General features: G+C 53.3%; 7 protein-coding genes and 1 non-coding gene across 8 annotated transcripts; 5 read left to right on the forward strand and 3 right to left on the reverse strand.

Annotated features, from left to right (window-relative positions):
- Positions 1–495: 495 nt before the first annotated feature.
- Positions 496–581, reverse strand: VE01_04662 (the record flags this gene model as incomplete). The annotated part of the gene is made up of 1 exon: positions 496–581. It is a non-coding gene; the product is annotated as a tRNA-Val (tRNA).
- Positions 582–783: 202 nt separating this feature from the next.
- On the forward strand, positions 784–2,416 carry ILV5 (Bifunctional acetohydroxyacid reductoisomerase). The gene is made up of 4 exons (XM_018274132.2): positions 784–1,094; positions 1,183–1,222; positions 1,276–1,514; positions 1,570–2,416. Exons 1-4 carry the CDS (start codon positions 867–869, stop codon positions 2,263–2,265), a joined length of 1,203 nt encoding a protein of 400 aa, XP_018130932.1. The 5' UTR covers positions 784–866; the 3' UTR covers positions 2,266–2,416.
- Positions 2,417–3,008: 592 nt separating this feature from the next.
- Positions 3,009–4,645, forward strand: VE01_04664 (uncharacterized protein). Its single transcript, XM_018274133.2, has 2 exons — positions 3,009–3,460; positions 3,554–4,645. The coding sequence occupies exons 1-2, from the start codon at positions 3,124–3,126 to the stop codon at positions 4,348–4,350; spliced, it is 1,134 nt and encodes a 377-aa protein (XP_018130934.1). The 5' UTR covers positions 3,009–3,123; the 3' UTR covers positions 4,351–4,645.
- Positions 4,646–4,928: 283 nt separating this feature from the next.
- Positions 4,929–7,472, forward strand: RFA1 (Replication factor A protein 1). The gene is made up of 5 exons (XM_018274134.2): positions 4,929–5,078; positions 5,136–5,296; positions 5,350–5,440; positions 5,488–6,930; positions 6,984–7,472. The coding sequence occupies exons 1-5, from the start codon at positions 5,032–5,034 to the stop codon at positions 7,072–7,074; spliced, it is 1,833 nt and encodes a 610-aa protein (XP_018130933.1). The 5' UTR covers positions 4,929–5,031; the 3' UTR covers positions 7,075–7,472.
- On the reverse strand, positions 7,355–9,493 carry VE01_04666 (uncharacterized protein). The gene is made up of 3 exons (XM_018274135.2): positions 9,066–9,493; positions 8,777–9,016; positions 7,355–8,724 (listed from the first exon to the last, which is right to left on the reverse strand). Exons 1-3 carry the CDS (start codon positions 9,234–9,236, stop codon positions 7,630–7,632), a joined length of 1,506 nt encoding a protein of 501 aa, XP_018130936.1. The 5' UTR covers positions 9,237–9,493; the 3' UTR covers positions 7,355–7,629.
- Positions 9,494–9,626: 133 nt separating this feature from the next.
- Positions 9,627–11,416, forward strand: VE01_04667 (uncharacterized protein). The gene is made up of 3 exons (XM_018274136.2): positions 9,627–10,146; positions 10,206–10,367; positions 10,422–11,416. Exons 1-3 carry the CDS (start codon positions 9,846–9,848, stop codon positions 11,297–11,299), a joined length of 1,341 nt encoding a protein of 446 aa, XP_018130935.1. The 5' UTR covers positions 9,627–9,845; the 3' UTR covers positions 11,300–11,416.
- On the reverse strand, positions 11,382–14,140 carry VE01_04668 (uncharacterized protein). Its single transcript, XM_018274137.2, has one exon. The coding sequence runs from the start codon at positions 13,739–13,741 to the stop codon at positions 11,519–11,521; it is 2,223 nt and encodes a 740-aa protein (XP_018130929.2). The 5' UTR covers positions 13,742–14,140; the 3' UTR covers positions 11,382–11,518.
- Positions 14,141–18,665: 4,525 nt separating this feature from the next.
- Positions 18,666–23,203, forward strand: VE01_04669 (uncharacterized protein). Its single transcript, XM_018274138.2, has 2 exons — positions 18,666–19,083; positions 19,217–23,203. Exon 2 carries the CDS (start codon positions 20,190–20,192, stop codon positions 22,161–22,163), a length of 1,974 nt encoding a protein of 657 aa, XP_018130928.1. The 5' UTR covers positions 18,666–19,083; positions 19,217–20,189; the 3' UTR covers positions 22,164–23,203.
- Positions 23,204–23,514: the final 311 nt, after the last annotated feature.

The raw sequence follows: 23,514 nt of genomic DNA on the forward strand, positions 1-23,514 counted from the left end.
ATGATCTGGCAAACGAGCAATCAGATGAATCGGCGGACAGCTTCGTGCGCTTATGGCAGTTTTGCACATGTTTTCTTAGGCTCTATCAAGGGTTTTGTCTGTTAAACGGGCGCTTGAACAAGTTGCTATATTCCTAATTCTCAGCTACGGATAGTCCCTCCTTGGGCTTTTTGGACATCATGAGAACCTGTGAGTACTTGTACCGCCTAAAAGTATGAAGAGTGACTCTGCGCAACATTAAAACTAATAGAGCTTCCCCTTTTTGGTTTAATTTTGAGTGACCGAGGAGTTAAACGGCTCTAATAGTTTCTGAGTCATTTACAGCCTTCATTGAGTTGCTGAAGTCAACTTGAGCGATAACGGTGGCTCCAGGCTGATCTGATCCTCTTAGTAGCTATTATGCACGGTCTTTTGCTCCGACTTTTCGGCGGCAAAAGTAACAGCTCTCAACGCCGAATTTATACCAGCTTTGAGTCACCGAAGACGGCAAAAATAATGACCAGGCTGGGGTTCGATCCCAGGACCTTTTCGGTACATTTGAAATGTTAACGAAACGTGATAACCAACTACACCACCCGGCCTATTAGATGTCGTCCGTAGTGATCAAGCTCATCAAGAACCAGCCTGTGAAATGATGGCGTCGAGAAATAGGCGAGTTTGTGGAGTAACTACGGTTTACCGTGGAGCAAAACCCCATAAACACGTGACTATGCCGCACTAGCGCGCTAAAGCTATGGGGCGTCGGGGAAGCGAGATCGGCCTCAAAAATTCAATACTCGAGCTACGTATCCCCACAGACCTTGACTCACTGTTATAAGTATCAACAGCCCCCCCATCTTTCTTAGCCATTGAACCACAACACACAAATGGCTTCACGAACTCTTTCACGAGCTGCCCGCTCCCAATTGGCACGCCAATTCTCTGCGCCAGTGGCTAAGCGTACCTTCGTGTCCGCCATCAATGCTGCTGCCAGGCCCACTGTCGCCAGAGCTGCAGCTCCTGTCCAGCAGTTCCGTGGTGTCAAGACCGTTGACTTTGCTGGCGACAAAGAGCTGGTCTATGAGCGCTCCGACTGGCCTCGTGAGAAGCTCCTGGTAAGTCCTCCCCGATGATGTAACCGCTCAATTGGCGATCCCACCGCCTTTTTGGGTTTTCGTGCGACCTCGGCTTACGATTTCGTAGGAGTACTTCAAGGATGACACTCTTGCTATGATCGGATATGGTATGTTGAACTCGCTCGGTCAATTGCGCGAACACTGCTAACCAATTGCTCAGGTTCGCAAGGACACGGTCAGGGTCTCAATGCCAGAGATCAGGGCCTCAACGTCATTGTCGGTGTCCGCAAGGGTGGACAGTCCTGGAAGGAGGCTCAGCAGGATGGATGGGTTGAGGGCAAGAACCTCTTCGAGATTGATGAGGCCATCAGCCGTGGTACCATCATCATGAACCTCCTCTCCGATGCTGCCCAGTCCGAGACCTGGCCTCACATCAAGCCCCAAATCACCAAGGGAAAGGTACATCAGATCCACATTCAATGCCTAACTTCGCATTACTAACACTTATTTCCAGACTCTTTACTTCTCTCACGGATTCTCCCCCGTGTTCAAGGAGCTCACCAAGGTCGATGTGCCAACTGATGTCGATGTCATCCTCGTCGCCCCCAAGGGATCCGGCCGCACTGTCCGCACCCTTTTCCGTGAGGGCCGTGGCATCAACGCCTCCATCGCCATCTACCAGGATGTCACCGGCAAGGCTCTCGAGAAGTCCACTGCTCTCGGTGTCGCCGTCGGCGCCGGATACATGTACCTGACCACCTTCGAGAAGGAGGTCTACTCTGACCTTTACGGTGAGAGAGGCTGCCTCATGGGCGGCATCCACGGTATGTTCCTCGCCCAGTACGAGGTTCTCCGTGAGCAGGGCCACTCCCCCTCGGAGGCCTTCAACGAGACCGTCGAGGAGGCTACCCAGTCCCTCTACCCTCTCATCGGTGCCAACGGCATGGACTGGATGTACGAGGCCTGCTCGACCACCGCCCGCCGCGGTGCCATCGACTGGAGCAACAAGTTCAAGGACGCCCTGAAGCCCGTCTTCAACGACCTGTACGACTCCGTCAAGACCGGCAAGGAGACCCAGCGCTCCCTCGACTACAACTCCCAGCCTGACTACAGAGAGAAGTACGAGGCTGAGATGCAGGAGATCCGTGATCTCGAGATCTGGAGGGCCGGAAAGGCCGTCCGCTCGCTCCGCCCCGAGAACCAGAAGTAAATTGTTGATGGGTCGTTGGTGGGTTTTGGTTGGTGAATGGCAGGATTTGTTGATGGGGGAATTTATTTTCGAACGGCGCATGTTTGTACTATAACTCGGTTCTATTATATCATCGGATATGACGCCTAAAATGCAAAAAGTTGCTTACTCCATTAAAAAAAATTACCTTACATAATGTCCTGATGAATTGTATGTGACCTCGCAAACATAATATCCTGATCAATCCGTATGTGAACTCGCACCATGCGAACTCGCACCGAACAGTGACTGAATGTATTCCAAGACGTAATAGTCCAATACTGACACATTCCTCCGCAATCGGCATTCCGCAATCAGCTGCCAATCCACTCCATTCCCCTCTCTGCCCCGGTTGTTCGGCGTTGCTCCGATATCCAGTTTTGCGGCTCGGTGTTCGGTGACCCAGTTAGTGCCTACCTGCCTTTGCGAGAGGAAATGTGGGGTTGAGGGTCTCGCCGCCGTTCTCGCCGCCGTTATCGTATCAGGGCTTGGAGATTAGTCACTGGTGCGGAGAAGATGCATGGTGGGATAGTTTTATGAGGGGTAAAATGTAGGGTTAAGCTCTAAGAATGGCTGTGATACGGAGTACGGAGAGTAAAGTCTATATGTGCCTCAAAGAGGCAGGTAATTGTAGAATCCAGGGCGTAATATACACATACTAGCCAGGCCCAGACGCACCACCACATATGCTTACCCCGCATACCCCTCCATCTCTCTCGTAAAAAGATATCTTCAGCCCCTCACGCTCCATATCTTCTCCCTCACATCTCCATACCCTCAAATCTGTATACCCTCACACTCCTCTACCTGCCCATTACCACCACCATAACCGCCACCACAATGGCCGACCCCAACTCCCTCCCCCTCTCCCGCGCCTCCGTCCTCTCCGCCCACACCCTCATCAAGCCCTACATCCACCGCACCCCCGTGCTCACCTCCACCTACATCTCCCAGCTCGCCTCCACCCCCCGCACCGCCGCCGAGCTCGAAGGCACTCCCTGGGCGGGGCAAACGCCCGCGAGCCCCAAGATCAGATTCTGGTTCAAGTGCGAGAATTTCCAGAAGGTCGGCGCGTTCAAGGCGAGAGGCGCGTTTCATGCGCTGCTGAGGTTGGTGGAGAGTGAAGGGTGGGAGGAAGGGGGAGGGAGGGAGAGGGGGGTGGTTACGCATAGTAGTGGTGAGTTCTCCATTTCCAGCCCAGGGTTTCCCTCTGGACTTCCGCCGTGGGGGACAAGATACAGAGCAAGTTGCTAACGAGATCCCAAAACAGGCAACCACGCCCAAGCCGTCTCCCTCGCCTCCGCAACCCTCAAAATCCCCTCCCACATCGTCATGCCCCGCATCAGCACCCCCGCCAAAATCGCCGCCACCCAATCCTACGGCGCCAGCGTCCTCTTCAGCGGTTCCACAGCCCCCGAGCGCGAAGCCGTCGTCGCGGACGTCATCAAGGACACCGGCGCGACCCTGATCCCTCCCTACGACCACCCGCATGTGATGCTTGGACAGGGGACAGCGGGGTTGGAGTTGCAGGAGCAGGTGCTGGAGGCGCAGAAGGAGGTTGAGGTGGGGATGGGGAGGAAGGGGTTGAATGCTATTATTGCGCCGTGTGGAGGAGGGGGGTTGCTGAGTGGTACGGCGCTGAGTGCGCAGGGGACGGGGATTGTGGTGTTTGGTGCCGAACCGGAGTTTGAGGGCGCGGATGACTGTAAGAGGGGTCTGGAGGCGGGGAAGAGAATTGAGGTGGTGAAATCACTTACTATAGGTGATGGACTGAGAACACCGGTGGGAGTATGGCCGTGGAAGGTGATTAGTGATAAGAAGTTGGTCAGGGGAGTGTATAGTGTGACTGAGGAGCAGATTAAGGCTACGCTGCGCTTGGTGCTGGAGAGGATGAAGGTGGTTGTTGAGCCAAGTTCGGTGGTGGGGCTGGCGGTTGCGTTGTGGAATGAGGATTTCAGGAGGGTCGTGGAGGCGGAGCAAGGGGGAGAGGAGTGGGATTTGGGGGTTGTGTTTACGGGGGGTAATGTGAATCTTGAGGGATTGGGGAAGTTATTTGAGGCGAAGTAAGGGGAGGAGGGAAGTGTATCTCACATATTTGTATTTGGCGATTGGGTGTTATTATATTCGTTGTACCGATGGTATATCTAGAATAATATTACTTGTGGGATTTGTATGTCTCAAGTGCATATGCATTCTCAAAAACCCTTCGCTATTTGTCATCCCCCCAGTAGAGTATAACTTTTCTTTCTTTATCCCGTGTTATAAACCACCCTGATCAAGCCTCGTGGTGGTTTGGAGGGAATTGTGTAAAATAAAGCAGTTTTTAGCAGTTATAAGAAATATATAAATATTTATTTATTCGGGGTCTATCATTTTCTCTGTTAATTGCCTAAAATTACAGCTAAAATAATAATTTATATTTTCTTAAATATCGACATCATTATCGGCTACACTGTCCCACTTCAGACCTTTGCTAACAGGAGCATATATGTTAAACTAGCAAAAGTAAATCAATACTCTTCCGAGGTAGTTTTTATGGTGGCTAATATCACAACAATATCACATATTCATGCCTTACCAATAAGGCATGCATGCCCCTCACCACCACTCTACGCGAACGCGTACACAAACCCCACCCAGCCCAGAATCGCGTCAACCGTGTATTTGTCGCCTCTTCATTATCTGCCTCTTCAGCCTCCTTCACTCCTGCACGTACCTCTCCAGCAACAAACGATACGACCAGAAATCATGTCCACCGATCTTGCAGCATCGAAGATTACACCCGGAGTTCTGGAGTTTGTCTACCTGCCATAACAAGATCGCAGTCTGTGGAGCTGACTAACGTTATCCAGTGCAATCTTCAACGACCCCGAACGACGCGCCACAGACTTCCCAGTGCCAGTATGCCAGTGCGTCCAGATCAAGCCTCTGGCCTCCCAAGGCAATGGAGCAGAGAGATATAGAGTGGTCCTCAGCGACACTAAGAACTTTGTACAGAGCATGCTCGCCACAGGTAAGAGGGATGATTGACGTCGCCTGGCACACCAGAATCTAACAACAGTACAGGCGCCAACCACTTTATACACGACCAGAAGCTGAAGAAGGGTTCGCTGGTGCGCCTGAAGCAGTTCCAGGCAAATGCCCTAAAGGGCAAGCGGTAAGTGAACCCCAGGTGTCCTCTATGCCAGGCACTGACTATTATAGTATCCTGGTGATCATGGACATCGACGTTTTGGCCGAGTTTGGCGAGCCGGACAAGATCGGAGACCCTCAGGCGCTGAAGGTGAAGGATGAGGAGGAAGATGTGAAGCCTGCCCCAGGCGCCGTATCAGGCGCCGGGTTTTACGGAAACAAACCCGCTCAACAACCAGCACAACAGCAATCGCTCCCGTCCCGAACCGGTCCTTCGAGCTCTGCAGGACAAGGAAACATATACCCAATTGAGGCGTTATCACCATACGCACATAAATGGACCATCAAAGCTAGAGTATCGAACAAATCAGAGATCAGGACGTGGCACAAACAGAGTGGCGAAGGGAAGTTGTTCAGTGTCAACCTGCTGGACGAAAGCGGCGAGATCAAGGCTACAGGATTCAACGAGCAGTGTGACCAACTATACGACTTATTCCAAGAGGGTTCGGTTTATTACATTTCGTCGCCATGCCGGGTTCAGCTTGCCAAGAAACAGTTCACAAATCTCCCAAACGACTACGAGTTAACCTTTGATCGGGAGACGAAAGTTGAAAAGGCCGAAGATCAAGAGAACGTCCCGCAAGTCCGGTTCAACTTCACAGATATCGCGAGTTTACAGACGGTAGAGAAAGACACCACGATCGATATCATTGGAGTGCTCAAGGAGGTCGCCGATGTCACCCAAATCGTCTCAAAATCTACCAGCAAACCATACGACAAACGAGAGCTGACTCTCGTCGATGACAGTGACTTCTCTGTTCGTTTGACCATCTGGGGGAAGACTGCGGTGTCTTTTGATGCTCAGCCGGAATCGATCGTTGCGTTTAAGGGAGCCAAGGTTTCGGATTTTGGTGGGAGGAGCTTGAGCTTACTTTCATCCGGTTCTATGACCCTTGACCCAGACATTCAAGAGGCTCATAAACTCCGGGGCTGGTACGATACCCACGGGCGCAGTAACACATTTGCGTCTCACTCTGGAATGGCAAGTGCTGGAGCTGCAGGAGGCCGCCAAGATCCAGTCATGACCGTTGCCAAGGTCTACGAGGACAGCTTGGGCATGTCAGAGGCAACCGACTACTTCTCTACCAAAGCAACGATCGTTTATATCAAGCAGGAGAATTTTGCCTATCCTGCATGTCTGAGTGATGGATGCAACAAGAAGGTTACGGACATGGGTGATGGGACATGGCGCTGCGAAAAGTGCGATATCACACACCCCAAGCCCGAGTATAGATATATCATGTCCCTCAACGTCAATGATCACACTGGTCAGCTCTGGTTGAGCTGTTTTGACGATGTTGGACGCCTGATTATGGGCATGTCTGCCGACCAGCTGATGGCCCTGAAGGATGGCGAAGACCCGGCTGCTGCTGGGCGGGCATTCGAGGAGGCCAACTGCAAGACTATGTTGTTCAAGTGCCGGGCCAAGATGGACAGTTTCCAGGACCAACAACGGTAAGCATTCCCATTGTTGACTTTGTTGAAAAGATTCTAATAGATTGATTTAGAGTACGTTACCAGGTCACTGGCGCAAGCCCCGTCAACTACTCGCAGGAAGCACAGAAGCTGGCCGAGCTGATTAAACTGTACAACATTTGATTATTATGAGCGTCAAATAGTCTGAGTTCTCATGGTTTGTCGAATTCAGCCATCAAACAGTAGCTAAGGAGATTGCTATGGTCTGAGTGAAGAATATCTCACTGTAACGAAAATGAGTCGTGGATGAATGGGATAAATATTATGTTAATGTTACAACCAACCACTGAGAGGCATAAAATGAAGAAAATTATTCACCAACATCACATTAGTGACCATTCTGATTTCACAGTGGAATTTGTGGATTTATTGTAAACTTACCCCAACTCTTGGATTGGTATGACGGAGAAGGACGAGATCGGTGCAGGTTATATTTGGCCTCGATTTGAATAAATTCACCTTACAGGATATCGCTTCCACCCACGATTATATACATACCGGTGATAAGACATAGATAGGGAAGTTAATGAGATTAATTTAAAGTTAATTGGAGTAATTTTGTGTTACGGTCTCCTCATACTATTCATTAATCCGTGACCCCGTTTGTCGTGATTCATAAGCTTCCACCCTCGTCTGTACACCCATCATCCCCTCTCCCCAATCCTGGCCTGATCTAGGCTACATCACAGCCATAAGATCTTCATCATCCGGACCAACAATCCAACCCAGATCATCTCCGCCATAGGCATCAGCATAACTAGCGCCGACCTGTTTCTTCTTCTGTTTACGGACCCATGTCAAATACTCCTTCTCATGCGTAAGAAGATGGTCAGTGGCTTTGATATCTTCCACCATAGTTTCGATGCGCTCCATGGCTCCAGCAAGTTCTCGCTCCACCGCGGTTTCATCGGAGACCCGTTCTGTCGGGGCGAAACGGAGAAATGCAGGTTGATCTTCCTGGGCGCCAACAAGAGTGCCGCGTAGTTCCCCTTGGGATATCATATTACTGACCAAGGCTTCCACAGCGCCTTGGGTCTCCAAACTGGCACCTGTCTCGGCACTCACGGTGTTTTGAGCGATGTAAGAGACTGGAATAGTCTCGTACAAACTCGACAGCCTGCGTATTTGGTGTTTTTGATGGGCTCCCAGTACGACACGCATCAGGCCGGCATTTCCGTCTCCGCTCCAGATGTTCGTGCCCGCGGTAATCTCTGCGTTGAGTCTTGGAGCAGTTCCCGACTCGAACAAGCTGGCCACCATATCATAGGGCTTCCCAATAATATGGTACGCCTTGGAAGCATTGCTGTTTGTATTAGGAGGAAGGGTCGGGACCTTCCCGGTCAGAAGCACCTTCACCAACGTCCACTTTTTGTAAGCCTCCACCATTATCTTGCTGACCGCAATGCCCCTGACCGGATATGTAATGACATTCTCAAGAGATTCCGCGGCATTCTCCCACTGTTGTAGACCAATGAATATTGAGCCGCTGAACGAGAAATATTCGAGGATATCTTGTGTACTTATTTTCTTGGTGAGGCCAGACTCTATCGTGAGATACTCATGAGCCCTGAGACGAAGCGAGCAGGCCTGTTTCGGGTGACGGTCCGTGGTTGGGATATATAAAATGTGTCGCTCGAGGATGGGAACCGCACGAGAGAATTCCTTGGATTCAAGGGCCAGCCGGCTGAGAATAAGATGCGCGGATGTCAATGTCGATGCCCCTGGGTCTAGTCGCAGGATGGCACTGGCGATGGGTGAAACGGCAGCTCCAGGCTATATATATATTAATAACCTGTGTCGCGAGTTTGATGGGGTTGGCACATACCTGTCCAAGATGACGAGCAAGCGCTGCCACAACTGTAATGATTTCTAATGTCTCCGACCCGATATATCTGGCCTGCCTAGAGTCGAAGTTCTCCAGGAAGTGTACGATTTTCTCCCACAACGGCAACAGTTCCTCAGGCGGGGTGTTGTTTTGAGCCGATTTGGGGGCGCTTTGGACTTCGTTGACGCGGGCGAGAAGTGCAAACGCATACGGTATTGAATTCAGCGCCGGGTTGATAATCTGCACGAAGTCAGTCAATAGCAGTGAATTAGAGCGGTGAGAGTCTAACATCGAGAATATCTTCACCCCCAGAAGTCTTCTGGAGAAGTGTCTTTGGGGCAAGCTTCTTGATATGTTTGATCTGCGACTTTATGGTCTCGTCATAGTGCTCGTCGGACAGAGGTTGAATGGGCGGCGGATGAACTGGAAAGGAAAGCAACGATGGAAGTAGTTTATCCATTTCCGTCTGTAGGGCGAGTTACTGTCAAGCCGTGACGTTGTGAGGTCGATAAGTTGTGAGGTAAACGTCAGATTTGTGGTCCAGGCGCCCACGCGATAGCTTCTTTAGCAAGACGCCTTACCTACCTTCAAGGTATTGCTTAGAGGAGAAGCTGAATAAAGATCCTGCAAGCACTACCAGTGTGCAAGAGGCGTCAGAGACCGTGCTGCCAAAAGTGGATGAGTCCTCTGCCGTGAGCCGGAAAACTATGTACTGTGATAGCTATCGTGCTGTACTGTACCTTCAAGGCGGCGGCACATGCGGGATGGTTGCGGAAGCATGGTTTTTCCGCGACGTCAGGTACCAATTGGATTGTATCTCGGATTGATCTCGGATTGTGTCTTTGAGTCAATCTATCTCTCACAAATGATTCTCAAAGAATTATAAATCAAGCAATCGAGCTTTTCCACCCTCAACTACAAACTTGCGATCAGTTGATTCCTCTATACCCTGATTCTATTTAGCGACGACATTGCCTCTCCCCCCCAGCCCACAGCAACAAAAGCTGTTCTCTCAAATTCGCCCCGCCATCTCGAAATCAAGTCCGAGCTTATTTATACCCCTCACTCAATGTCTCTCTCCAACGCCCAACCCGTCGACGCCGGCAAGGCCGCCAAAATCGCCTCTCACACCCTCGCAACCCTCTCCTCGAGCGCCCGAAACGATGCGCTCACCGCAATCCACAGCGCCCTCTCCCAATCCAAGGACGAGATCCTGGCGGCGAATGCGCGCGACCTGACGGCCGCCAGGCAGGCGGCCGAGGACGGATCGCTGAGCGCGAGTATTGTGTCCAGGCTGGACCTGGGGAAACCGGGGAAGTGGGAGGATATGCTGAAGGGGATACTGGATGTGCGTGGGCTGGATGATCCAGGTAACTAAATGCTGTCCCTGCATTCAAATATGATATATGCTAAGAAATGCTTCTCATAGTTGGCAAGGTCACCCTCCGCACCCGCCTAGATGATGGCCTAGACCTCGAGAGAGTAACCTGCCCCATCGGCGTCCTCCTAATCATCTTCGAGGCCCGCCCCGAGGTCATCGCAAACATAGCCGCGCTGGCAATCAAGTCCGGCAACGCAGCCATCCTAAAAGGTACGCACGCCCCGTCCGACATCCCCCGAGACCCAAACTTACCAGACACTACAGGAGGCAAAGAATCCACCGAATCCTTCGTCGCCATCTCCACCGTAATTTCCAGCGCCCTCTCCTCCACAGCCGTCCCCAACGACGCCATCCAGCTCATCAAGACCCGCGATGTGATCCCCCAACTCCTCGCGCTGGACCAGTACATCGACCTCGTCATCCCGCGCGGCTCCAACGAGCTGGTCCGCTTCGTCAAGTCGTCGACTAAGATCCCTGTCCTCGGCCACGCTGACGGGATCTGTTCCATCTTCCTCGAGCAGAGCGCCGACCAAGAACTAGCCACGAGAGTCATCGTCGATTCCAAAACCACCTACCCCGCCGCATGCAACAGCGCCGAGACCCTCCTCGTCGAGTCAGCCGCCCTCGGTCTCCTCCCGAAAGTAGCGGAAGCACTGCTGGCCAAGGGTGTCGTCCTGCGCTGCGACGAGGAGAGTAAGAAAGTGCTCGACGAGAAGCTGCCCGCCAACGAGTCTATCCAGGCTTCCGAGCCCGTAGACTACGACACCGAGCACTTATCCCTCAAGCTCGCCATCAAGACAGTCGACTCCACCGAGGCCGCAATAACGCACATTAACACACACGGCTCTCACCACACCGACGCGATCCTAACCTCCTCCTCCGAGCTAGCAGAGCGCTTCATGGCAGCCGTCGACTCAGCGGGTGTATTCTGGAACACCTCCACGCGGATGGCGGACGGTACGCGCGTCGGGTTCGGCACAGAGGTGGGCGTGAGCACGAATAAGATCCACGCGAGAGGACCCGTGGGACTCGAGGGGTTGATGATTTACAAGTACAAGCTGCGCGGGCAGGGCCAGATCACGGCCGAGTATGGGGAGGGTGAGAGCCAGAAGAAGTGGAAGCATGAGCAGTTGCCGATATAGATGAGATAGAGGAAGGAAGAGAAGGACGGATTGAAAATCAAAATGAGAGCGTATATAGATGATAAATGAAATGAAGAGAGAATTGAGAAAGAGGCGTGGGATTCCATTGCTGTTTCCACTATCCTATCTATACATGGCTTGACTCGTTAATCCCATATTCTACGTTAATACCCCTACCTCCCAAGAATCATAATAACAACTTAACCCGGCCTCCCAACCTTAATCCCGTCCCTTATAACTCCCCATCCGTTCAATCGACCCCATAATCCCACTCCGCCCCCCCAATCCACTCCCCGGCCTCATCCCCAGCCCACTCCCCGGTCTCATCCCCAACCCACTCCCCGGCCTCCCCTGCGCACCACTCCCACTCCTCGCCCTATCTCCCGCCGCCGCACCACCACCACCGCCGCCAGGGGGTCTAATCTTGCTCTCCCCCGCGCCACCAGCACTATAATTCGGCGCCCTCAACCCCGACGCCCTACTTATACTCCCCCTCAGATTCTCCACCCCGCTACTAACCGCCGGGCCCCTCGCCGCGCTCACCTCCTGCAACGCAAGCAGCTCATCACACGCCGCGACCAGCTCCCCCTTCTCAATCCTCTCCTGCTGCAGCTCCTCTCGCAACCCGGCGTTATCAGCCTTGAAACTCTGCACCTCCTGCGCCAGGCCCTCAAGGCGGGCTTCCAGCTCCCTCACGATCTGCGCATCCATCGCCGCATTCGCGCGCAGCTCCTCCGTCACGTCGTCAACAGGCATGCGCGGGACGACACCGCTCATCGTCGCGTCGCGACCGATTCTGAGATCCTCATTCTCGTGCGCGAGGTCCTCAACCTTAGCCTCGAGCTCTTTAACCCTCCTATCCCACCTCCCCTCATAACTCTTCTTCAAAGCAGCGACCTTGGTCTCATGCTTACTCTTATACAGCGCATGCAACTCCCTCGCCACCTTCTCGACCGCAAACTCCACCTCGTGCGCCGCGCTCGCCCCCGCCGCCCTCTTCGCCGCGTCCTGGCCCGGTGATCCGGAGCCGGCGGCCGATTGTGCGGCGACGGCACGCATGCCCGCCATCTTCGACTCGGCCTCCTGCGCCATCCCCTCCGCCGCCTCGCGGCGCTTCTCGCTCTCGTCCAGCCGCCCCTCTAGATCCTCCCTCTCCCGCTCCGCATGCACAATCTCCTCCTTCACATTGCGCAGCACGCCCTCCATCTCCCGTCCCCTCTTCTCCCACGCCTCCTTCTCCGCCTCCAGCTGCTCGCGCGCCGAACGCTCGTCGCGGAGCATCTCCATCCCATCCCCCGCGCGCTTCTCCGCGTCGCCGATCGCGGATTTGAGGAAGACTACTTCGGCTTCCTTGCCCGAGAGCGAGGCTTTCAGACTGCTTATCTCGGAGAGGAGAGCGGATTTTAATCCCTCGAGCTCGCGCGGTGTGACGGAGGGCATGCTCCGCGGGGTCGGGGCGGGGGGGATATCGAAGTCCAGGAGGTTCGACATGCGTGTTGAAGACGGGACTTGGAAGCTGCGGTGTTTGTTAGGGGAGGGGGTCCGCGCGCTACTGCTGCTGCTGCTGTTGGTGTAGGAGCTTTGATTCCTCAGCGGAGACTCGTAGCTGTGTCGCGCGGTGCTGAAGTTGTTGAACTGCTCCGTGAAATCGATGATATTCGTAGTGTCGTGCTGTTCGCGGCGCGGTGTCGGCGACGATTCGTCCTGGCGCATCGGCCGACGCAGCGTCGCGGGCGTGTAGGAGGAGGCGAGGTTGGGGGGCGCGCGCGAGGAAAGGGATTTGGTCGGCGTGTGCCCGATTTGTGCGTACATCGTCATGTCGGGGACGGCGGAGAAGGCGCTGAATGCCGTTTCGTCCGCGAACCCCTCGTCATCGCCGCCATTGCGCGTCAGGACCGTATCGTCGAAGCCCGATTCGGCATCGGCGTAGTCGTCGCCCGTGCCGTCGTCGCTGTCTTCGTCCTCGAGGATCTGGATGGCTTTCGTGAGGCCCTCGTTGTCGCGCAGCACGTCGTTGATGGTTAGGGTCGTCTCCTGGATTTGTCGGGGCGCAGGTTGAGGTTGGGACTGGGGCTGGGTTTCCTGCGTGGGCGAGAGCGCGATCTTGACGGGGAAGCGACGGTCTGGGGAGGATATCTTGCGCGGACTCCTTTGGGAGGGTGTGCTTGCGTCGGACTGGATCGAGCGGATCTTCAGCATCTTCAGGGGAGACACCACGCTATTTCGATTCGCGGGCGACGGCGACGGTGAGGCAGTCTCCTGCTTCGCGGGGGGGATGTTCTCGGACTGGCTGTTGCCGTTTGCCATGAAGGGCGAGCTGGGTGGCCCTTCAGACAGGTCCGCGTCAGGGTCTTGGTACATATTTGTTGACATGTGCTGTTTGAGCGGTGATGTCGACGTGTTCATTGCGGTGTTGGATTTCGCGGAGAGGGGTTGCGCCATCCTCTGACTGCTGGCTTATCGGGGATATACAACTGTCTTTCGTCCCTTTTGCTGTGAATTTGCGCGTGTCACTTGGTGCTGGTAGCTTACGCTGACTCCATGGGCAGCGGTCGCGGAGTGTGGTTATCGGTGAATAAAGTTGGGTTGTGTTGATGTGCCAAGTAGTCGCCCCGGTAACCGAGCCAAAAAAGACCAGAGCCGCCATCTTTCTCGACGGTTTAACAAACACTGACTTATTTAAGGCGCGACTAGTTTTACATGATCTCACCATGCAGCTTTGAATGTTTAAGAAATACTCTAATATAGTGGCTGTGCATCTCTCTCTTTTTTTACAGTAGCTATATGTGTCTGCCGCTATATCGGGAAAGAGTCCGTGAGTCTGTGTGTGTCTTGTCTTGTCTCGTCTGTTCCGCAGTTATCCGCGGCCGAAACCGAAACATTTTAAATGTGGACTGAGTGATGGACGAACGAACCGCGAAAATCAGATCGTACTCTGATACGCGTACCTTGCTGGAAGGGGAGGCGGGCGGTGCAGTAGAGGTACAGCATCATGTGCTCTTTAGTACCGACAGACGCCTGATCCGCACTGGCAGTTGCTAGAGGATGTACGCTCATGCCAGTGATGCGTATCCGCGCATCTTACCGCTAAACTTCCCGCACCGTACCGTTGCAAGGGGAAAGCAAGTTATACCACAGCTACTGGTAAATCTGGTAGGAGCTACGGCTAGAGTACAGCTATAGTACAGCAATAGTACAGCCACACTACATCACGGCTACAGCTACAGCTTTACAGCTTACAGACAGAGCCGCCGTCATCGCTCGGGATGTCTCGGCGGGGAATAATAACCTTGGTAATGTGTGCGTGCAGATGCAAGGCATACATTAGCATTTGGAACAACAAGCGTTCAGCCAGGACGGGACGTCTGAGTTGGGGAGGTCGGGGAGGGAGGGGTGGTATGGTATGGGGGAGAAGGGGGAAGAGGAAGGGAGGGGGGTGGGAGTGGTTTGGTGGAAGGGTGGTCGGGGGGAGAGGGGGCGCGGAAGCGGGTGATGTTTCTGTGTGGTGCTGTATGTCTCTCATCGTCTGGGCCATGCATGCCTGTCTCCATGGCTCCATCTCGCACCGCAGCGCAGAGTAACAGAGCAAGCAGCGAAAGTATCCGGAGTACAGAGTTTTGAGGGAGAGCCTGTAAAGCCTGCCCTTGGAAGCGCAGGCTTTCAGTTCCTTGACACAGGGCTAGACTAGGTTGGGAAGGGGCAAGGTGGGGAGACAGAAGTGGGATTTGGGGCTAGGGTAGTTACGTGATGATCGGAAATGGCGGCGCAAGGAAAAGGAAAATCATGTCCCGCTGCAAGTAGCCGTCGCAAGCACAGAGGCTAGAGGAGTGTCCGTGGCAGGAACACAGCGATTTTTTTGTGGTTTTGTGGTTTTGTGGTTTTGTGCACGGTGTGGAGTATACATAGGACGCAGCATAGGACGGCATGTGCATATTTTGTACATACAGACGAGAGCATAGTACAGACGTCTAGAGTAGAGATGATGTGCACTAATGCTGCTGTACAGAAGAGTCGAGACAGTTCAGACGAGACGACTGGTCTCGGAGTGCATTTGCTGTAAAGAGCAGGTGGGAAGGTTTGGGGGAGGATCGGGATCAAGATCAAGATCAAGAACACACGATCTGGGGGCGTAGCTGAGTACTGGACTGGGTTAAGTCAAGGATTGGGTATGGGGAAAAGGTGAGTTGAGGAGTGTCTGATGGCCGATGGGCGGCCGGATAAGGGAGGACCGAAGTAACGAGGCTAGGAGGAGGAAGGAGCAAGGCAGAGTAGTTGAATTGCGACACGTATGAGCCGAGCACATGACAGGATAGGATAGGTAGAGAGAATAGTCAGTCTACTTAACAGGGCCAGTCAAAGTAAGTATAGGATAGAGTAGGATAGAGTAGAATATACATGTACTTTGGTATAGTAACTCATGGAAGTCGGCAGGGACAGAGAGACAGACAAGGCGAGACAAGGCAAGACAGAGAGACGAGAGAGAGGAGTGGAGAGTGGAGAGAGAGTGGAGAGGAGGAGAGAAAAGAGAGACAGATAGGAACTGACAGACTGACAGACGACGATTGAGTGAGTGTGTATAAAAGGCACCCGTGTATAAATTGATGAGAGTAATCTGTAATACACATAGTACCATCGTAGTACTCCTGAGAGAAAGTGTACAAGATGCATACATACAAACTCTAGGACTGTATTATACTGTGAGAGTTAGTAACTCTACGATGAGTATATTCATATATTCCCCTCTATCTACTCTATTCCTCCCCCTCTCAACCTCCGTACTATGCAAAGTACCATGTATGTGCGTTGTGCGTTGTGCGCTGTGCGTTGTGCATCTTCTATTAGTAGCTAGTTCCCGGAGTGCAGGTGCAGATGCCGCGCCGCGCAGCGCAGTGCAGTGCAGCCGTCCGTAGTCTGCCCGTAGAGCGATCCAAGCTTCTAGGGGACGCGCGCGATTTGATGGGAATGAAAAAGATGATGGATGGATGGGCGGACGGGGGGGTGGGCGGTAGGGGGGGTGGTAGGGTAGGGGGGGTGTGAGGTGTGTTGAGGTGACGAGGGGGAGGGATGAGGGGAACGAAGGGGAGTGGGTGTGGAAGTGACGGTGTGCGTTGTGCATGTATGTGTGTACTTAGTACTCTACTGTGGGGCGGGGGGTGGACGGAGGGACAGGGGGACATGGGTGGACGACGGGGGAAACGGGGGAAACGGGGGTTAGGGGAGAAGATGGGGGGGGCCGGGCGGCGGGTGGGGGAGCAGAGGAGGAACAGGATGAGAAGAGATAGAAAAGGCCAGCCACACAGCACATAGGACCACATAGGACCACAAATAACAGACCATCCAACGAGCACTAGAGAAAGTTGAGGGTTGAGGGTTGACGGAGGAGAGAGGAGTACTACTATAGGACTGGACTGGACTGACTAGATCACACACACATCACCAGCTCACACACCCACCTCCCACCTCTCACCCACACACGCGCGAAGGGCCAGCGTATAGACGACCCAAAAAGAGTACGTACCCTACCTTGTGTGTGGTGTGTACTTATAATCGACCAATGACAGGCAACCACGTCTGTCCTGCCCGCTCCTCTCGGGGCCATCCTCAGTCTGGCTCTGTCTGGCTATGTCTGGCTCTGTCTGGCCTATCTGCCCTGTGTCTGGCTGGAAGGGAAAGTCTGATCTGTATGGAGTAAGAAACAAAAAAAAAATACAGTACTCAGTACTCCAGTACTCCCCTTCCGGTATATGGAGTCGGGGAGGGGGGGGGGAAGAAAAAGAGAAACGAGGAAACGAGGAGACGACTAAACGACTAAACGTGTACTATGATGGGCATCTGGCCGGGTATCTATCTGTCAAACCCTGCCACGGAGCACACCAGGCCTGCCCTGCCTTTCTATTCCTTGCCTTCAATCGCACGACTCGTACGACTCGTCTGGTACGGTCCGAAGAGCGCGATAGATCATAGATGGGCTGGTACCTCCAAGTGCTTTGTGTTGTGTTGTGTTGTGTCGTGTTGTCTAGTTGACAGATACAGATACAGATAGATGGACACAGATACAGCAGGCACGGAGATCTGTGCCTCGCAGTCACGTTCACACGCACACACACACACATACATACACACGTACACATACGCACACTCTCACACATACACTCAAAAACTAAACTGCCATACATCGTTCCCTTAGATTACCATAGTTTCTCTATCTACTCTGCCACTCTACCGCTCTACTCTCCCTTACTCAGCTTCAGCCTCTCAGCCTCCCGCGCTTCGCTTCTCATGTTGGCACTCTCCTCTCCACTCCTCTGCCCTCCCATCCATCACCTCACCCTCCCCCCTCCCCTCACCTACCCGCTGCCTCCCCCAGCCCCTCCAATTGCCAATGGCCCCCCTTCGTTGGACGCCGATCGACCCCTTGTCAGTTTCTTATAGCCACGCCACACACACACAGCCGACCGCGACCGCGCCAAAGGTACTCACTCTACCCTACCAGCCTGTACCTGCTCGACTGCCAAAAGTACCGCGCTAAAACTAAAAAGATACCCTGGCGCCAGTAAGTGTACTACCCATACTACCCTCTCCTCTGCCCCCCATCCCACTCTGCCCCAACCGCCAATCACGCACGGTCAGACCCTCTATTCTCAACCATACCGGCGCTAAAAACAGAGCAGGGCATCTCGTCGTCAAAAGTACGATGAAGGGTACTCCGCCTACAACCGTCGGCTGTTCTCACACCCCCCCCCAGCCAGCCAGCCCAGCTTCAACCTTCCCAACCCCCATCGAGTCTTCTCCGCCCACCACCAACACCACCAGTGCCAGCCATCATCTTCATCCACCCACTCCCACTTACATTCCCACCACCACCACCAAATACTCACCACAAACACTCTACTATAATCTGCTCTTTCTGCCCTTTTACCCTTAACAACACAACACAACACCACTAACTAACTCGCTTAGTCATCATCAAGGTAAACGAAACCCTTCGCTTCCCCCACCATCTAACCAATTGACACCATACAACCAACAACACGAACTGTGAACTGTAAAAAAGGACTCAAATTCTTATTCTTAATCCCACACCCCCCATCCCATCATATCCCTTCCCCTGCCCCTTCCAATCGTGGCTTGTGTAGGTGTAGAGTAGAGTATACATAGTATTCTACTTTTGTACTGTACTCTCTCTACCTACACCCTCCTACCCTAACTACTCTACTAACTCTAGTAACTTTACTAAAACTACTCTACCCTACCTCTGCTACTACTACCACTACTACCAACCTCCTCTCTCCTCGTCTCTTCCTCCTCCTCCCGCTCACCACCCCCCCCCCCCCCCCAAATCCCTACCAACCCACCCCCCCCACTCCTCTAATCCTCCCAAAACCCTGCCTAGGTCCTTGCACCTCTGATCCGCGTGCTGTACAGCACTCTTGCCGTAGCGAGGACAGCTCTACTCCCTCTCCACCTACCTCCACTCCCCGCCCAACCACTCACAATTCCCGAAATCTGCTGTCGCTAATGCTCCTCCTCCTCCCTGCTATGACCTGTATACTTACTAAGGTAAACCTCCACACCCCGATACTACATCCAACATCCACTTGCATTTGCATCTTCAACCTCTTCTTCAAAACTCTTTCTTAACCTCCTCCTCTCCATAACCTCCTCCTCCCTCCCTCTACCCTCTTCCCCTTCCCCCCTCTCCCCGCGTCGTCTCCCTCCGTCGCCAAATCGAATTCTATTCCCCCATCGCTGTATCTATCTGGTGAGGTGTTGGCCCCGATCAGGTACGTCTTAGGCAAATCTCCATCTCGGCTGCTGTCGCCAATTCTCCTCGCGTCTTTGTCCTCCCAGTCTCACCCTCAAGACATACATTGCGCGTGCATTCGACGGCCGCTGACACTTTTTTTCTTATGTTAGAAAGTGGTGGAGGACATTGTCATCTTCACACTTCAAATATTCTTCAAGGAGCTCTACGAGCCTCCAGGTGGTACTACTGCTACTACGCCGCTGCTACTACTGTTGCCGCTGCTTGGCTCTCTTACTACGTTCACGCCCAAACGACCTTAACGACCTTACGAGCTCTTCCTCGGCCACATAAACGCCTACGCGCCCCAGGACCCTCGCCGCCAAAATATTCACGTCCCAGACTGCCTCAATTGGCAAGAGTACAGCAGCTTCCCTCTCCCCCCCCCAACGACTCTTAACGAACTCTACGATATACACGTTCTGCTCATTGAATATTCCCCCGCATTAACGAATACCAACTTGCGATATCCATCTTCTTTTACCCTGCAGCGAGCATAGAAGCATCATCACAACTCCCCCGCACGTTCCCACAAAAACTTTACCACATAGTTCTTTTCTGCAGCCTTCTTCCCCAAGTTGGCTCTAAGCTGTGCTCGTCCACTTCCTGCAAACGACGCCAAGTTTGTCACGTAAACATACCCTTCCCGCCTATACGCACTTTGCACCTGCGTTTTCAATCGCCAACGGATCGCGCGTCTCTTTACCTATATCAGGACCCAGCCCTACCGAAAAGCTGGATCTCCCGTCTCTCTCCCACGCCTCAACCCGGGGACCGAGCAACATTCCGTCCTACAGCCTGCAGTCTTATCAGCGGCCGTCGCATGTGAATGAGAGGTTGCCGTCGTTGCCATTGCCACAGCCGCAAGTGGCCTATTCGTCCAGTGCCTCATCCCCTCGGTTTGGCTCCATCTCGTCAGCATACACCAACAGTACCGCAGACACGTCGTACTCAGTTGAGTTAAACGGCGCGAAATCCCAATCTCCCACTCTGCCAGCTAGTGGAGGCCTCCAAACTCTGTCGCATCAGACACCAGCGAGCAATTCTGCCACTGGATATCAGTACAGCCCAGAGTCATACAACAATATGAACCAGGCGCCTCCTGATATGTATTACTCCACACATATGTCGGCCGGACAGGCCCCAGCACCGCAGACCGTGACATCTGGTGGCCTGGGTCATTACCCACACCACCAGCAACCGCCGTCGCTTCAGCCCGTGCCGGGGCAGTACTCGGCCGCACCGGGCTCTTATGGACAGTATGGATATTCTAATGGCCTCACATCGCCTCAGCAATCGGGGCAGGTCTCGGGCTCTTTAGGGTCTCAACCGAATGTCCTGTCGCTGCCGTCATTAACTGCAGCGCAGCCAGTCATGCACGGGCAAGGATATCCTCAACAGCAGCAGCAACCGTTCGATTCGACGGGCCAAATCGCGCCTCCTGGCATGAAACCCAGGGTGACGGCGACGCTTTGGGAGGATGAAGGGAGTCTCTGCTTCCAGGTAGAGGCCAAGGGCATCTGTGTTGCGAGGAGAGAAGATAACCATATGATTAACGGAACCAAGCTGTTGAACGTCGCGGGCATGACTCGAGGACGCCGAGATGGCATATTAAAAAGTGAGAAGATGAGACACGTGGTCAAGATTGGGCCGATGCACCTCAAGGGCGTCTGGATACCGTTTGAACGCGCTCTGGACTTCGCCAACAAGGAGAAGATCACGGAGCTGCTGTACCCCCTCTTTGTCCACAACATCGGCGCGCTCCTCTACCACCCGTCAAACCAGACGAGGTCGCACAGTGTCATGGCTGCGGCTGAGCGCCGAAAGCAGGAGCAAAACCAGATGCGAAACCCGCAAGCTCCCAACCTGCCTTCCATGCAGTCACATCATCACCACTCGATGCATAACTCTGGAGGTGGCTCGTTGCCAGGCCCGCAGCACTCCGTATCGGGGCACCAGGGGATTGGTGGCCGCCCAGACATCCAGCGCTCGCATACGTTTCCGACCCCCCCAACCAGCGCCTCGAGCGTGATGGGAAACATGGGGACTTCTGATGGCTCGTTCCAATGGGGTGGACAGAACCTAAATGGTGTTCAAGGGTCCAACCCGCTCGCGATTGATACTGGGCTGAGTAACGCCCGGTCGATGCCTACAACTCCTGCTACTACACCACCGGGAACCTCCATTCAAAACATGCAACAGTACCAGCAAACAACGCAATCATACGACACGTCTAGACAGCAAATGTACTCTGCGCCGCCTCTGCAACAGAGTGCGTATCCTCAACCGAATGGCGCTCAGACGAACATGGGCCGGTACAATCAGACTGGTGCATACATAAAGAATGAGATGGGCCCTCCTTCAGGGCGCGCGGCAGGGTCCGTGTCGGATGGCGAGCACCACGATACCAAACTCCCCAACGGTCTCATCCACCACAGCCAAGGCAATGATCAAGTGAGCCATTCTCAGCCAGAAGAGGAGGCAGAACACGATGGGGACTATGCCCATGATAACGCCGCCGCCTACGATGCGAACCGTGGTTCGTACAACTACGCGCCTGGTCCTCCAGTCGGTTCCATCACAGGCGAGCACGCCCATATCTCCCCCGAGTTGACAGGCTCGCCGAACCACAACGGCGGATCTGGCCATGTAACACCGCGCACCGCCACGACCTCACAGGCCTACTATTCCCAACACCAGGGCGGATATAGCACTCCTCCACGAGCCCAACCACCGTCGAGTAATCTGTATAATGTAATGAGCAGCGAACGAGGCACCGCCAATGGAAGCTCAACTAATGAAATGTACGGCAACCAGTCAGACTTGGGTAATCCATTAACAAACGGATTTGCAGGCCAGCCCCTTACCAACGGCGCCACGCCGAGCAGTAAGAGGAGCCGCGATGACGATGACGATCAACGGCCCTCAAGCCGCGATGCAGGAGGAGAGACCGATGGCTTGAAGAGGAGGAGAACAATCCGCGAAGACTCGGCGCCTAATCTCAACTACGACGCGCCCCTCAACCGCGCTCGCGCGACCATCTCCCAGCGCCGACGATGATGCAATCAAATGAATGACTTGACGCAGCAGTCCTTCCGTACTATAGACGTTGGCGATTTTTACCCCCATTTTTTTTACTCTTTGGCATAGCAACGGCATCTCAGCACCCCTCTCCACCACCAAAAAAATACACCTAAAAAACCTCTTTAACGAACGCCCTGATGGCAAGAAACAGTTGGCCAAAAAGACCACTGTTCTTCGCGCCTTATCAATGACACGAAAACTACACTCATTCGAACAATCTTTTTCCTTGGGACGTCTTTAACGAAAGTGTGCCTTCGACCTTTTTTACCTCCCCTTTGGTGTGTTTTGCCCCTGCTCACGAAAGGGGGGCATGCATACGCACCACACACACACACACGCACACGAAATACACACTGATACCGAACCCTATTTTTTTAACGTTTTTGCCCCAAGTTAACGAACGAAACACACACACACACACGCCGACCCTTTTTAACGACTACTGAAATTTTTGAGATGGGAAACATGAAATGAAAAAATGGACGCACGCCCCTCTCCCCTCCCTCCCAAACGAAGAGAAAGGGAGGGAGGCAAGGAGGGGGGAAATATCTTTATTTTCATGATCTGGGGCTTTTTTTTTGACAGATTATACAATGCGGTGCTTGCTCGGCTCGGGAAATGGGAAATGGGATATGGGATATGGGATGGGACGGCTGTCCCTGCGTCTTTGATGAAACCAGGCGTCGTGGACGGAGTTCATTCCCCCCTCTCCCCCAAGTCCCCCATTACTACTCTAGCCTCCGGTGCTATGAGAGAAGTTTTTTTTATGATGACCATGATGACACTATCTTGCTTTTTATGTTTTTTGCTTTTTGGAATTCTAACTTTTAAATGGGGGCTTCTTTTTTTATGTTGGTTGTTGATGCGTTTTTGCGCTTGGTTGATAGAGTAGCCCGTCGTTTCGCGTTTTTGTGGAACGATGTGATGAGCGGACAATCAAAAGCTTTTTTGTGTTGAAAACATGTGTGCGTTTGATGAAGTTGTGCGTGATGTGATGTGAGATCTCTGATGTTGTGCCTAGACGTCCTTTGCCCATGCTTGACGTCAGGCGGAGGGGACAGGCATCGATGTGAGAACCAGATTGAACTTTGACAACAAGTTATCCTTTTAATTCCCTCCTGTTGCGGTGTTGATAGTTTGCACGCCGCAGTTGCGAGGTAAATGGAACGAACCTCCCCAGGAAGCTTAGCTAAAGCTTATATCTCTGACACCTATGGGGAAGGTCAGACATGCACCGTTCTACATCGATTGCCCCCAGAAGAAATCTCACAGCAGGACGGATCGGGGATATAAGCGCTGTCATACTGCCATGACTACATCATCTGCC

This window comes from Pseudogymnoascus verrucosus (genome assembly GCF_001662655.1).
Source record: "Pseudogymnoascus verrucosus strain UAMH 10579 unplaced genomic scaffold scaffold_18, whole genome shotgun sequence".
Lineage (NCBI taxonomy): Eukaryota > Fungi > Ascomycota > Leotiomycetes > Thelebolales > Thelebolaceae > Pseudogymnoascus > Pseudogymnoascus verrucosus.

Excerpts from the sequence above, each read along its gene's own strand:
- ILV5 (XM_018274132.2), top strand. The coding sequence starts at position 867 with ATGGCTTCACGAACTCTTTCACGAGCTGCCCGCTCCCAATTGGCACGC. Across the intron at positions 1,095-1,182 it reads GGCCTCGTGAGAAGCTCCTG|GAGTACTTCAAGGATGACAC; the intron begins GTAAGTCCTCCC and ends ACGATTTCGTAG. Across the intron at positions 1,223-1,275 it reads TCTTGCTATGATCGGATATG|GTTCGCAAGGACACGGTCAG; the intron begins GTATGTTGAACT and ends CCAATTGCTCAG.
- RFA1 (XM_018274134.2), top strand. The coding sequence starts at position 5,032 with ATGTCCACCGATCTTGCAGCATCGAAGATTACACCCGGAGTTCTGGA. Across the intron at positions 5,441-5,487 it reads AATGCCCTAAAGGGCAAGCG|TATCCTGGTGATCATGGACA; the intron begins GTAAGTGAACCC and ends TGACTATTATAG. Across the intron at positions 6,931-6,983 it reads AGTTTCCAGGACCAACAACG|AGTACGTTACCAGGTCACTG; the intron begins GTAAGCATTCCC and ends AGATTGATTTAG.
- VE01_04669 (XM_018274138.2), top strand. The coding sequence starts at position 20,190 with ATGAACCAGGCGCCTCCTGATATGTATTACTCCACACATATGTCGGCC.
- VE01_04667 (XM_018274136.2), top strand. The coding sequence starts at position 9,846 with ATGTCTCTCTCCAACGCCCAACCCGTCGACGCCGGCAAGGCCGCCAAA. Across the intron at positions 10,147-10,205 it reads GCGTGGGCTGGATGATCCAG|TTGGCAAGGTCACCCTCCGC; the intron begins GTAACTAAATGC and ends TGCTTCTCATAG. Across the intron at positions 10,368-10,421 it reads CAACGCAGCCATCCTAAAAG|GAGGCAAAGAATCCACCGAA; the intron begins GTACGCACGCCC and ends CAGACACTACAG.
- VE01_04664 (XM_018274133.2), top strand. The coding sequence starts at position 3,124 with ATGGCCGACCCCAACTCCCTCCCCCTCTCCCGCGCCTCCGTCCTCTCC. Across the intron at positions 3,461-3,553 it reads GGTGGTTACGCATAGTAGTG|GCAACCACGCCCAAGCCGTC; the intron begins GTGAGTTCTCCA and ends ATCCCAAAACAG.
- VE01_04666 (XM_018274135.2), bottom strand. The coding sequence starts at position 9,236 with ATGGATAAACTACTTCCATCGTTGCTTTCCTTTCCAGTTCATCCGCCG. Across the intron at positions 9,017-9,065 it reads GGGGTGAAGATATTCTCGAT|ATTATCAACCCGGCGCTGAA; the intron begins GTTAGACTCTCA and ends GACTTCGTGCAG. Across the intron at positions 8,725-8,776 it reads TTGCTCGTCATCTTGGACAG|CCTGGAGCTGCCGTTTCACC; the intron begins GTATGTGCCAAC and ends ATATATATATAG.
- VE01_04668 (XM_018274137.2), bottom strand. The coding sequence starts at position 13,741 with ATGGCGCAACCCCTCTCCGCGAAATCCAACACCGCAATGAACACGTCG.